The following is a 13,998-nucleotide window of genomic DNA, read 5'->3' as shown; positions in this document are numbered from 1 at the left end:
ACACACAAAACACCTCGGACACAAACACGTATTACTCGATATATGTGCGTGGACTTACGCGGTCTAAGAAATCCTTGTTATTTTACCCGTTTCACATATTATCGGCCAAATATGTCAATATTGTCGATATTTTTTAACAGCAGTTAGGCTTTCTGTAAAAAAACAACTTTTAATATCCACCCCGAGTCTTAAAAATAAATGTTCGCCGACTACACTGTGGGGTTTCGAGAATGATATCATGAGATTAAACATCGTCGCAAACCACGGCCTCTTTTACGGCACCGTCCAAACGCACCGTCCATCGTCGCAAACCACGGCCTCTTTTACGGCACCGTCCAAAAACGCACGTTCATTATTACGCAGTGTCACGGAAGAAATCACAGCTCTGGTTTGCGAGAATGTGAATAGAATATAGTTACAACAATTAAGGCGATATTTGAGGCATACACGAGTTAAAATCGTATACATCTTGGAAATCAGAATCCTAAACATTCAAAATTGTGAAATATACTTTGTGAAATCAAGAAAAAATCAGTGGTTTGAGTTCTTCCAATAGAAGATAATGGTTTAGGCAAAAACAAAGCTGGTTAGGACTGGTTGTCTAAAATGGTGCGAAGACACCTTTTTTCTTTTTAACTTGTCACATATATCGATAGTCAACCCCCCATAGCCCCCTCCCTCCAAACAAATAAAGTCACCGAATGGCCATTCAAATTATTACAAGCTATAAATTGAATCGTCGCCTAAGGTATGTAATATGCACAGGTGGGGTATGTAAGATGTCGACCACGTGACTAGTGACGTACATGTCATCTTAGACCAATATGTTACTTTTGTTCACGTGACACCTGATATATTAACGTCAGTTCTACTAAATAGTATTTGTGTGACGCATTGTTCATTATTGTTTGACCTTCGGAATCGAATAGTCCGCGGGTGGAAAATTCCAGTGACAGTTGCATACTGGAGACACCTTGAAATTGATCACTTTGGACAAAAAAAGGAATGAAAGTGCAAGTGATTGGTCAGACCATATTAAACTTAAAAAAGTATGCTCCCGATTACATACCTATGACATGAACAAGGGGTACGCCCCCGGGTACGCAAAGTAAGATAATGGTTCGTTTTAATTTGGAGATCACTGTCTCTTTATGTGTTATTCCTTTAAAATAAAATTTGTAACTTGTTTTCCATATTTTTCTCGGACACCATTTAAAAAAAAAAGAAGAGTTATAACACAGTAGTCAATTACGCAAATGTTTACAGAGAACCTCAGAGAACCTCAGTACACTAGCCGTGCTAGTCTGTATTCAGACGCAGATTATATTTTGTCGTATTCCTAAAAAACCTTCTGAAATATGTTTTATTTAAAAACTAATTGTGTGCAAATACATAACTTATCTAATAGTCAGCATGCCATGTACATTGTACAATGCCGGTGTGCATTTGCACATACAGAACGCGCACCACTCAGTCGTCTTGACTTCATGGAACGTCCACCACACACCATGTTATGTTTAATTCTATTAATTTCAGCGACAATAGTATTATAGATAAATTACAAAAAAAGTCAAGACGACTTTAGACAGTCTACAGCCGTGCATGCACTTTGCATTCGCAAGGCAGGTACGTCGAGCGCCCCCAAACGTACGCATCGTTGTTTACCAGGGTCAAAGTTCAACTGAAAATACGATCAATTATCCAGTCTGCAATCAATCACAAATAAAGTTTGTCCTGATGGGGTGACTGTAAACATTTTCCCCTTGCAGTCAGACATCTTTTCGATTGTTCATTTGTCGCGATGTACTCGCTGACGGGTGCTCGTGTAGGTAGTCGTTTTGTGAAGGCGATATTGAGGAAACACACAGGAGAGCGACGATTTCAAAGAATTTGTTCGTCGAATACCACGTACGTAGCTGCCACATTCACGACTTCAGTCTCGCCAGGGTCGCGATCGAAGTCATCGGAGGTTAGTATGACACACCCCCACGCCACGGTCTAAAGATATGTATGCATACATTGCAGTAATTCTATTATATATGTCATAACTTCGTTCACTTTACGTATGCTCTATGACCTGGTCAACGTGCGTGTTTAGGAACTGGTCAATTTCTTCGTGGGGGGAGGGGGGGGGGGGTGTTCATCGGTCTGACAGCAAGTGCCCGGCCCCATCCTATTTAAGATTTCAAAGAACTGACTGGTCCCTTATACGGAAATACTTTTTGACAATGAATAACTCATTATCATATAAAGTTTATACTTGTGGTAATTCCTACAAATTCTAAAAACACTGAACAGTAATTTCTGTGGGAAATATTATGTGTTTGAATAAACTACCTGTTTTTAGTATATTTGTACATCTAGGTTGTATGATCGTCAGTTACTTGCACTTATGCTTGCAGTGTTTTTTTCAGTTGCACTTTTTACTCACTATGAACGTATGGCCACAGAGAACATTGCAAACACTCACTCACTCACTCACTCATGCAAAACCCCAAAGTGCGCCACACTTGCACTGATACATCATTCAATATGATTCACTGATGGGGTTCTGTTATATTGCCAATAAGGACAGAAATAATGTATGCAGAATTGTGTGTCCGAGGCTTTGGTCATGTCAATCATAGGGAACTTCTTTTGCAGTACACACCAACACTTAAATTGTAAACTTTTTCACCTTTTTTTTTCACACACTTTTAATGTGGTTCTCCAGGCAGTGGAGGAACGTAATTGTACTGAACTGAACTGAACTGAACATAGCCTGGCTTTACTATTAGTGAGACTTCGTACTAAAACACCCATTGCCATAGGCGGTGAGACAGTGGCATGTGAATGACCTTTGATCTAGGTTCACAGTCACTTCAGCCTCACTCAGGTTGTTATGTTCATACACATACTATCCAAACGATGCTACATATTTTAAGTTTTATGCATTCGATTGATATGCTGGGGCACCCGCTTTTCAAAATACATTTTATATGTCCAAAAACATAAAATTGACGTCATGAAAGCCGAGTTTGTCAGCAACATTAGCTCAGTGACAGGTGCCTGTTAATACATAGACCCTCCACCCAAGGGTCTTTGGTTAATACTCCATATTTTTAATCTGATATAAACATTTGTACATCTAATCTAATCTAATCTAATCTAATCTAATTGATTTTTCATTTTCTTGTAGACCCCTCTCAGTATAGCCAGTGATGTAGTGAGTTCATTAAAGACAGTTATTGGTAAAGACAATGTATCTACATCACTAGCTGTACGTGAACACCATGGACATGATGAATCATATCACAAGTAAGTCATCATTCACTCTGTGTGTGTGTGTGTGTGTGTGTGTGTGTGTGTGTGTGTGTGTGTGTGTGTGTGTGTGTCTGTCTGTCTGTCTGTCTCTCTGCCTGTCTATATATAGACAATGTATCTACATCACTTTCTGTACGTGAACACCATGGACATGATGAATCGTATCACAAGTCATCATTCACTGTGTGTGTGTGTGTGTGTGTGTGTGTGTGTGTGTGTGTGTGTGTGTGTGTGTCTGTCTGTCTGTCTGTCTCTCTGCCTGTCTACATATAGACAATGTATCTACATCACTTGCTGTACGTGAACACCATGGACATGATGAATCAATGCACAAGTAAGTCATCATTCACTGTGTGTGTGTGTGTGTGTGTGTGTGTGTGTGTGTGTGTGTGTGTGTGTGTGTGTCTGTCTGTCTGTCTGTCTCTGTCTGTCCGTCTGTGTGTGTGTGTCTGTCTGTCTCTGTCTCTGTCTGTCCATCTGTGTGTGTGTGTCTGTCTCTGTGTCTGTATACATATAGGGAACCCTGGGAACTCAGGTAGATTTTACCTACTTGCCACCCTTAACAAAAACACTACTAGGGAACCCTGGTAAACTGACAGGGGACCTCACACCAACTCAAAGATTTACCACTGCTAACATTTACTAACACAATTTTTTGTTTGATTTTGCATATAAGGGCCAGTCCCCCAGGTGTTGTAGTGTGGCCTGAAAGTACAGAACAAGTTAGCCAGGTGGTCAAGATATGCTATGCAAATGATCTTCCCATGATTCCATTTGGTACGGGTACAGGGTTGGAGGGCGGTGTTAGTTCAACTCAGGTACTGTAAATACTGAAATTCTCCCCCCAAAAAGTGGGTGATTTAATGTTCATGTACTTTAATAGGTCCAGTACACCTGGTGTTGTCGTGTGGCCTGAAAGTACAGAGCATGTTAGCCAGGTGGCCAAGATATGCTATGCAAATGATCTACCCATGATTCCATTTGGTACGGGTACAGGGATGGAGGGAGGTGTCTGTGCAACTCAGGTAAATACTGTCTCAGTCTTGTCATTATAAACAGTATTTGAAAGAAAACATGTACTTATGAGTTATGACCAGGCCTGGTAAGTTAATCTTCATGTCCAAATATGTCCAACAACATGTCCAAACATGGTAATACTCAACCATATGCCCAAATATGGTAATACTAAACCATATGCCCAAATATGGCAATATTAAACCATATGTCCAAATATGGTAATACTCAACCATATGCCCAAATATGGTAATACTGAACCATATTCCCAAATACTCATAACTAGCAATAGTCCACTGAATACTTGACTTTATCCCAAATATGATGTTCACAACTTTGTTCATTAAAAAGAGTTAGTATTCTGACATTTATAGTACAACCAACTAGCATGGACTATAAAAGGCAGACATTTTTATTTTATTATCCAGTTTGCATCTTGGAAAATTATGTCTGTTTCTAAATCTTTATTTTTCCCTGTAGAATAGTGTTTGTGTAGATCTCACCAAAATGGATGAAATTGTGGAATTAAATTCTGAAGATTTCGACGTGACAGTTCAACCAGGTATCACAAGAAATGCACTGAATAGGTATCTCAGAGATCAAGGGTTATGGTTTACTGTAGGTGAGTAGAGGTCAAAGGTCATCACATATCTTGATCATATAATGATCCTTGTTCCAAGTTTGGATATTATGTAAATAAAAGTGCTAGAGGTAGGTAGAGGTCAAAGGTCATCACATGATGAGCCATGTCCTAAATTTGATCTTTATAGCTCGCGTAGTGGCCACGTAGCGGCTCAATGACTAGTACGCATGCACGTCCTGTATACTATGCGATTTTTTTTTGGTGGTTTTACCCAGGGATGCATTGCGATGCAATGACTATGCATGCACATTCTCTACGCAGAGGGCGCTATCTACAATATCATCATGAGGTGGCCAGTCACTGCGCGAGATTATGGGCTTTGCCTAGTTATGATATTATATCTTAGTTGAAAGCTGTTTCTATGCAGTCTTATGTTGATTTTTTCAGGCATTTTTTAAAGAAATTGTTTCCCTAATTGTCAGATGATTCATTTCAGACCCTGGTGCTGATGCCAGTGTGTGTGGAATGAGTGCAACCGGTGCATCCGGCACTAATGCTGTACGTTACGGAACTATGAAAGAAAATGTACTAAATTTAGAAGTTGTACTCGCTGATGGTACTATTATACATACCAGTGGTAAAGGTAAAAGGTCAAGGTAAGGTCAGGGGTCAAGGGTTAAGGGGTTAAAGGAGAACATCTGATAGGAAAAAATAAACAAAACATATCTACCTGAACTAGACATGTGCAAAAATATATATATATCAAAAAATAAAATCTAAAATCTATCTACCCCACCTATTTTAAAATTGAGCATAATTTGAACCACACATTTTTTTATTAGGCCTGAGTAGAGATAAAAATAAAAATATGACCAATACAGGGGTCTGATTTGGTTTTTTTCTAGACGAACATCTTGGGTTACAAAATGACATTGTATTGTTGTTTATTGCTATCATAGGAAGACTTCAGCTGGTTATAATTTGACCAATTTATTTGTTGGTTCGGAAGGAACTCTTGGATTCATCACCAAGGCAACTGTCAGACTTTTTGGGATACCAGAATCGGTAAGTACTTGAATCGACAAGAATGGAAAATTAAAACCCCAACTGTTGTACAAATTACAGGTAAGTTAGGGGAACTATCCCCATTCACATCCCTAACATAACCTTACCTAACTCCCCAGCTTTGATACATTTTACACCTATTGTACTGTCTGTTCACTGTTATTTCCAATGGATGGCCACTGCTAATACATGTAGTGTCCATATCAAACTAAATCATTCTGACTTTTCATGATATTTGCAAATGATATATGTAGCCACTATTTTTCAGTCAATGTGTTGTAGACATTTGGAACAGTTTACAAGAAAGGGTTATTGCTACTTCATCAGATAATCATTTGAAAGCGTGTATTGATAACTACCTCAGAACAGTATTTAAAGGGGTCTTTACAAGCTTCCTACTCCACATACATTCATGGTAAATTCACTTGTTTTCTTTTTGTTCTGTTGTTTTCCATAGATTGTGTCAGCTGTGTGTTCATTTGATTCCATCCAATCAGCAGTAGAGACAGTTATCCAGGTGTTACATTGTGGCATTCCCATAGCACGGATTGGTCAGTATTTATAGTATTAAAATTTGAATGTACCTTTCAGTTGTTTTCAACAAAATTGACAATCTTCTATTTACTTATAGAGTTAATACAGTATTTATTTTCCAGAATCATTGCTTAATTTTAACTCTTCTATTTCTAGGAACTGTCAAACATACCCAAACATCACTAGAAATTTGCATATGAATCAGATACACTGTATGTAAATGAGTTCCGTTTGTTTTCCTACATTGGAAGCGCGTCGTTTGACAAACTTAATAATGATCCTGGGGAGAACCCTGCACATTTGTTGTGCTCATTTAATACATATGCATACAGATAAATAGAAATGGTATCTGGTGAGGTTAAATTGTCTTTACATTCTCATATGGTTGTATTTGTTTGTATTCTTTAGAGCATTTTTTGAACTGTGATATATTCTTTGCTGATTTTTCGCTTTGTTTCAGAATTCTTGGATGAAGTGTGTATGGATTCTGTTAATCGATATTCCAAACTAAACTATAAAGTCGCACCTACTTTATTCCTTGAATTCCATGGATCTGACACTTCAGTAGGAGACCAGGCTAAGGCTGTAGGTAAGTTGACTAGGTATCAGAAAAACAAAAGATTTAAGAGTTTGGTCACTAGGGGTGCTGTTTTGAAGCTGTTTTGGGGCAAGAAATGAGATCCATAGACCTTTTGCCGGTTCCAAGATGCGTTGGCATCTCTCCATACAATGCCATGTATTGTGTACGCGTTGGGGGTTTGCATGCACTACTCAGGGGGATGGTTGTCACCTGACCGTACCCTGGGTTCACCTGTAAAATGACTGTCTGTCATTGATGGTGTTTGGTCTTTGTTCTATAAAATCACTCATAATCAAAGAGGTCAACATGTGTTTCCATAATTTCCTGATAAAAATGTTATTTCAAACGTAATCTAGACAAAACAAGACTAAATGTAACAACATAAGTGACATCATCTTGCGCAATGCATCATGGAACCAGAAAATTGACTATTGTACATGTAGTTGAGTACTTTAGCCTTACTTGAGAGAATCATTATTTCTCAATGTTTCATGGCAAAGGAAGTTATGTATCTTTTAACCCTTTCATTCCTACAGACAACAACGGTATAACTAGAAACTTGATTTTAAGCACATCTTCTAAAATTTAAGAATATTACTCCAATTGGGAAGTAATATTTCTTAAATTCTGATCTAAAATAAAGTTTATCTTTTTCCAAAAATTACGAAGAAACAAGAATTTTTGTTAAAAAATTATGGCTGGAAAATTTCTAGTCCTGAAAGGGTTAATTACCAAACACCACGAAATAAATTGTTATGGTAGATAATTCCGTACATAGTGCTTGGTATGACAACATCACACTTATAAAATTCTTTTTAAAATTCTTCAAGGTGATCTTGTACTGGAAAATGGTGGGTCCAATTTCCAATGGGCCAAAGATTTGGAAGAGAGAAATAAATTATGGCGTGCCAGACATGAAGCATGGTATGCAAATCTTGCACTGAGACCAGGATGTACGGTAACAATTATTATTAAATGTAGAAGATGCTTCAGAAATAAACCGTTTAAACTTTTTGATGTTACTTTGTTCTTGAGTGAATCGGAATGTTTTTATTGAGACACTGAAGTGCATATCATCAATTTTAGGACAGTACAATAGAAGTAGCTTGGAATGTATGGTAAGTTAGGAACAAATGATGTATGGTAAGTTAGGAACAGATGATGTATGGTAAGTTAGGAACAGATGACGTATGGTAAGTTAGGAACAGACGTATGGTAAGTTAGGAACAAATGATGTATGGTAAGTTAGGAACATATGATGTATGGTAAGTTAGGAACAGATGATGCATGGTAAGTTAGGAACAGATGACGTATGGTAAGTTAGGAACAGACGTATGGTAAGTTAGGAACAAATGATGTATGGTAAGTTAGGAACAAATGACGTATGGTAAGTTAGGAACAGATGATGTATGGTAAGTTAGGAACAGATGCACTGCTTCAATCTGTCAACTACGTCATCTCCTAAGGTCAATAGTAGACAGATTGAAATGTCACATTCATTTCCAATTTACCATTCCAAAGTAACGATAGTTTAGTCTCCTATTTATTGATGAACCATGAACAATATATTCTCAAATATCCATACTGTCAGAGAAAAGCTGTCTAGTCTGAGCATATACCACACTAAATAGTGCATCATCACATGACCATCACATGACCTATCCAGACTGTCTACTCTCACCATAGACTACACTGAATAGTGCATCATCACATGACCATCACATGACCTATCCAGGCTGTCTAGTCTGAGCATAGACTACACTGAATAGTGCATCATCACATGACCATCACATGACCTATCCAGGCTGTCTACTCTCACCATAGACTACACTGAATAGTGCATCATCACATGACCATCACATGACCTATCCAGGCTGTCTACTCTCACCATAGACTACACTAAATAGTGCATCATCACATGACCATCACATGACCTATCCAGGCTGTCTAGTCTGAGCATAGACTACACTGAATAGTGCATCATCACATGACCATCACATGACCTATCCAGGCTGTCTACTCTCACCATAGACTACACTGAATAGTGCATCATCACATGACCATCACATGACCTATCCAGGCTGTCTAGTCTGACCATAGACAAGAGTGAATTCACAATTATAAACAGGGAATAGCCAGACTTACAGAGATTATTACACAAACCAAAGATTGATTGATTGATTGATTGATTGATTGATTCATTAATAATTCCACTTTACTTCCTTCACAGGGTATAGCTACCGATGTTTGTGTCCCCATCACCAGACTTGCAGAGATTATTACACAAACCAAAGATTGATTGATTGATTGATTGATTGATTGATTGATTGATTGATTGATTGATTGATTAATAATTCCACTTTACTTCCTTCACAGGGTATAGCTACCGATGTTTGTGTCCCCATCACCAGACTTGCAGAGATTATTACACAAACCAAACAAGACATCATAGACAACTCAATGACAGGTAGGATGATATAACACAGAACCCAAATGATACAGGAATGCAAGTGTGCATGGTGGTGTACTCTGGGTATTTGCATGATGTTTGTGGTTTTCTTGTGCTTTTTGTAAGGTTCACTCTGATTGGGTGGAAAGTATATCAGAAAACACACCAAGCACAAGTAAAGTTAAGCTTTTTGTAAGGATCATTCTGATTGGGTAGAAAGTACATCAGAAAACACACCAAGCACAAGTAAAGTTAAGCTTTTTGTAAGGTTCATTCTGATTGCATAGAAAGTATATCAGAAAACACACCTGGCACAAGTAAAGTTAAGCTTTTTGTAAGGTTCATTCTGATTGGGTAGAAAGTATATCAGAAAACACACCAAGCACAAGTAAAGTTAAGCTTTTTGTAAGGTTCATTCTGATTGGATAGAAAGTGCATCAGAAAACACACCAAGCACAAGTAAAGTTAAGCTTTTTGTAAGGTTCATTCTGATTGGGTAGAAAATACATCAGAAATCACACCAAGCACAAGTAAAGTTAAGCTTTTTATAAGGATCATTCTGATTGGATAGAAAGTGCATCAGAAAACACACCAAGCACAAGTAAAGTTAAGCTTTTTGTAAGGTTCATTCTGATTGGGTAGAAAGTATATCAGAAAACACACCAAGCACAAGTAAAGTTAAGCTTTTTGTAAGGTTCATTCTGATTGGGTAGAAAGTATATCAGAAAAAACACCAAGCACAAGTAAAGTTAAGCTTTTTGCAAGGTTCATTCTGATTGGGTAGAAAGTACATCAGAAAACACACCAAGCACAAGTAAAGTTAAGCTTTTTGCAAGGTTCATTCTGATTGGGTAGAAAGTACATCAGAAAACACACCAAGCACAAGTAAAGTTAAGCTTTTTGTAAGGTTCATTCTGATTGGGTAGAAAGTGCATCAGAAAACACACCAAGCACAAGTAAAGTTAAGCTTTTGTAAGGATCATTCTGATTGGGTAGAAAGTATATCAGAAAACACACCAAGCACAAGTAAAGTTAAGCTTTTGTAAGGATCATTCTGATTGGGTAGAAAGTATATCAGAAAACACACCAAGCACAAGTAAAGTTAAGCTTTTTGTAAGGTTCATTCTGATTGGGTAGAAAGTATATCAGAAAACACACCAAGCACAAGTAAAGTTAAGCTTTTTGTAAGGTTCATTCTGATTGGGTGGAAAAAAATGTCAAAAATGACATCTGTTGCCTACAGTTGAAATAAGGTATGTAGTTAGTGTAATAACACACAGACACCATTTTACACATTAAACTGCAGTTTACCATTTCACACAGTGGTTAGTTTAACACTGAACTATCTCACAGCCTGGCTTCTTTTGCTACATTGTCTGTTAATACCAGTTTGTTTGCTATATTTGTAAGTCCAATCTTAATGTAAAATACACCCTCAACAGTTACTTCAGACTTTCCATGAACAAAGCCCACTTACTGTGTGCGAGTGGTTAATTTCACAGTGAGTGGGCTGTTGTCTTTACGTTCATACACTCTGCCTCTATTAAATCATGTATGTGACAGTGGTTAATTTTGCAGTAAGTGGGCTGTTGTCTTTACATTCATACACTCTGCCTGTATTAAATCATATGTGTGACAGTGGTTAATTTCGTAGTGAGTGGGCTGTTGTCTTTACGTTCATACACTCTGCCTCTATTAAATCATGTGACACTGGCTACTTTCACAGTGAGTGGGCTGTTGTTACGTTTGTGGAAATTCATACACTCTGCCTGTATTAAATCATGTAAGTTTTTGCAATTTCATATTATACAGGTCCAATGGTAGGTCATGTGGGTGATGGTAACTTTCATGTTGTCTATGTTATCGACCCAAACAAACCAGAAGAATTAGAGACAGCAAAGAGACTTGCTGACAAAATGGCAAGGTAAGTGACATTATGGTTCCACAAACAGGAAATTGAAAATACAGCGCCCTCGCTGAAATTGGGGGTATCATCACCTCATTGTAATGACTCTTGAGCTTTATCCCTGGGTATTCTGTAGAAGTGTAAATTGGGGATTTCTTTCATATTGTTCTGAAACCAAGGAAAGCAGCAGTGCTCTATGATTAACTGAGTAACCTATACCATGTATACCCCCAAGGTACACACAGACAGGAAGTAGAGCGCCACCATGTGGCAAATTTTGGAAAGACCTATTGTCATTATTAGTTTATCATTGTTAACATAGTATGGTTCATATCTGGGAAAGAGTTAGAAGAATTTGAGATTTAGCTAAGGTGGGAAAACCTTGGTAACAGACAGGGGTAAATTTGGTCAAACTGGCATAGTTAGTGGTAACCCCGGTAACAGACAGGGGTAAATTTGGTCAAACTGGCATAGTTGGTGGTAACCCCAGTAACAGACAGGGGTAAATTTGGTCAAACTGGCAAAGTTCCCATACATTGCAATTTAATTTTGGTGCAGAACCCAGTAAAATGACTGAGAAAGTCAGGTAAGTTTTACCAACTTACCACACTTAAAAACACCGTATATCAGAGATTTGACTAGGTATGGTGGATGTACATGTGGATAGATGGTTGGTTGGTTGGTTGGTTGGGTGGTTGGTTGAATAAGTATGTGGGTTGATGGATGGATGGTTGGTTTTTAAATATCTTTTTACAAATTCAAAAAGAGCCATGAACAAACATTTATATTGCAAAGTTTGAAAACAAACAGTTATATTGCAAAGTTTGAAAATAAACATTTAAATTGCAAAGTTTGAAAACAAAACATTTAAATTGCAAATTTTGAAAATAAACAAGTTTGAAGGGATGGTAAGAACTTTGATTCTCAGGAAAATTGATCCCAAAGGTGTATTTTACCTTTAAATTGACACCTTGGTTAAAACTTAAAGAATTTAATTGTTGTTATATGGTTTCTTGACACAGGAAGGCATTATCATTTTGTGAAAAAGTAAAGAATTTAATTGTTTGTTTGTTGTTGTTTTTTAAACAGGAAGGCGTTATCATTTTGTGAAAAAGTAAAGAATTTAATTGTGTTTTTTTTCCTGTTTTTTTTTTTTTTAAACAGGAAGGCGTTATCATTTGGTGGTACTTGTACAGGTGAACATGGAATTGGTATTGGTAAAAAACAACTATTGGTTGAAGAGATCGGTGATACCGGAATACAAACCATGAAACAAATCAAGGCGGCACTAGATCCTAAAAATATCATGAATCCGGGAAAAGTGATATAAGTCATCATGAATCCGGGAAAAGTAATATAAGTCATCAGAAATGTGTCAAGAACTAATTATGAATTAAAAGGAATGCTATCCCAAGACAGTTAACTCTTCTGAGTATAACACAGATACTAGCAAATATGTCATGTCAGGGCTTCAAATTAACTTTTTTCTTTGGTAGTCCTAGTGGGCTAACAATTTCAGAAAGTAGTTGCCCAAGGATGGTGACCTGTGTTATTAAAATACTTTTTTATGTCCATAAATCTTCCATCCTGTAAATCATTGCATAAACAGTAGTAGCCTGAGTGGACTATACTACAGGCTACAAATTATGGTAGCCCCTGGTAGCCCCTCAACAAGAATTATAGTCTGTTGACATGGGTCTACTGTTAAATTCAGGCCCTGCATTTACCCCTCATGAGCTTCAAATATTGACAAAGATTTCAGTAATAAGGAACTTTCAATCCAGACTGAGCATGCTCAGATGCAAAGGACTGTGGGATTATCTGTGGTTATAGTAATACCTAATCTGGAGCTATCGATAAAATAAATCCCCCACAATGGTCATTGATTATTTGTGGTTGCAAACAATAATAGTTTATAATACTAATTGATTAGTATGTGTTATCACATTTCCCATGATGCAACATTCAACATGGCGGGTTTGTAAGTTCCCTATTACCGGTGGCCTTGTTAAGATTAGGGAGAAGAATAGGGTTAGACCCTGTAACATGTACCTATGACCTATGACCTGGTTCTACAAGCAGTTGATTTGTAATTTACTAAAAATATTTGATCTATACTTTGGTATATAACAGAAAATATAACTTTTTGAGATATGTAAATAATTTTTATGCCTCGTAATTTTAGCAGCATTAAACCTTAATAATGCAATTGACCAATTTGACTTTGTGTACTTTTTGTAATGCTCTTTTGATGCAATGTATTAAAAGTCTAATATTGGTGCATATTACTAAGTCTAAGGAATGATCACACAATGTCATACAATCTCAACAAACGAACTGTTCATTTTGGTCAACCCCCCCCCCCCCCCCCAAACATCACATGACATCACACATGTTATATGATGTAAACTCTGATGAAAACTGTGGCAGTCACACCACTATGATCGATGTAATATAAAAACATGATTGCAAACAAATTCTACCAAGGTATCCTGGTGGTTAATTGGGTTTGTATGATATGTCCGACTCGTAGGATGTGTCCGACTCGTAGGATGTGTCTGACT

General features: G+C 37.4%; 1 protein-coding gene across 1 annotated transcript; it reads left to right on the top strand.

Moving 5' to 3' along the window:
• Positions 1–1,727: 1,727 nt before the first annotated feature.
• On the top strand, positions 1,728–13,579 carry LOC144449889 (putative D-lactate dehydrogenase, mitochondrial). The gene is made up of 12 exons (XM_078140434.1): positions 1,728–1,969; positions 3,179–3,297; positions 3,980–4,121; positions 4,798–4,939; positions 5,397–5,556; positions 5,860–5,965; positions 6,423–6,516; positions 6,960–7,088; positions 7,910–8,037; positions 9,456–9,546; positions 11,341–11,452; positions 12,599–13,579. Exons 1-12 carry the CDS (start codon positions 1,802–1,804, stop codon positions 12,762–12,764), a joined length of 1,557 nt encoding a protein of 518 aa, XP_077996560.1. The 5' UTR covers positions 1,728–1,801; the 3' UTR covers positions 12,765–13,579.
• Positions 13,580–13,998: the final 419 nt, after the last annotated feature.

The sequence above is a fragment of the Glandiceps talaboti genome, chromosome 19 (genome assembly GCF_964340395.1).
Source record: "Glandiceps talaboti chromosome 19, keGlaTala1.1, whole genome shotgun sequence".
Lineage (NCBI taxonomy): Eukaryota > Metazoa > Hemichordata > Enteropneusta > Spengelidae > Glandiceps > Glandiceps talaboti.
The sequence above is the reverse complement of the archived record's forward strand: the minus strand, read 5'-3'. Positions and strand labels throughout refer to the sequence as shown.

What these genes read in the sequence shown, in the direction of transcription:
- LOC144449889 (XM_078140434.1), top strand. Translation starts at nt 1,802, where the DNA reads ATGTACTCGCTGACGGGTGCTCGTGTAGGTAGTCGTTTTGTGAAGGCG. An exon ending in TTTTTGGGATACCAGAATCG is followed by an intron (nt 5,966 to 6,422) that starts GTAAGTACTTGA and finishes TGTTTTCCATAG; the next exon opens with ATTGTGTCAGCTGTGTGTTC. An exon ending in CTTGCTGACAAAATGGCAAG is followed by an intron (nt 11,453 to 12,598) that starts GTAAGTGACATT and finishes TTTTTTAAACAG; the next exon opens with GAAGGCGTTATCATTTGGTG.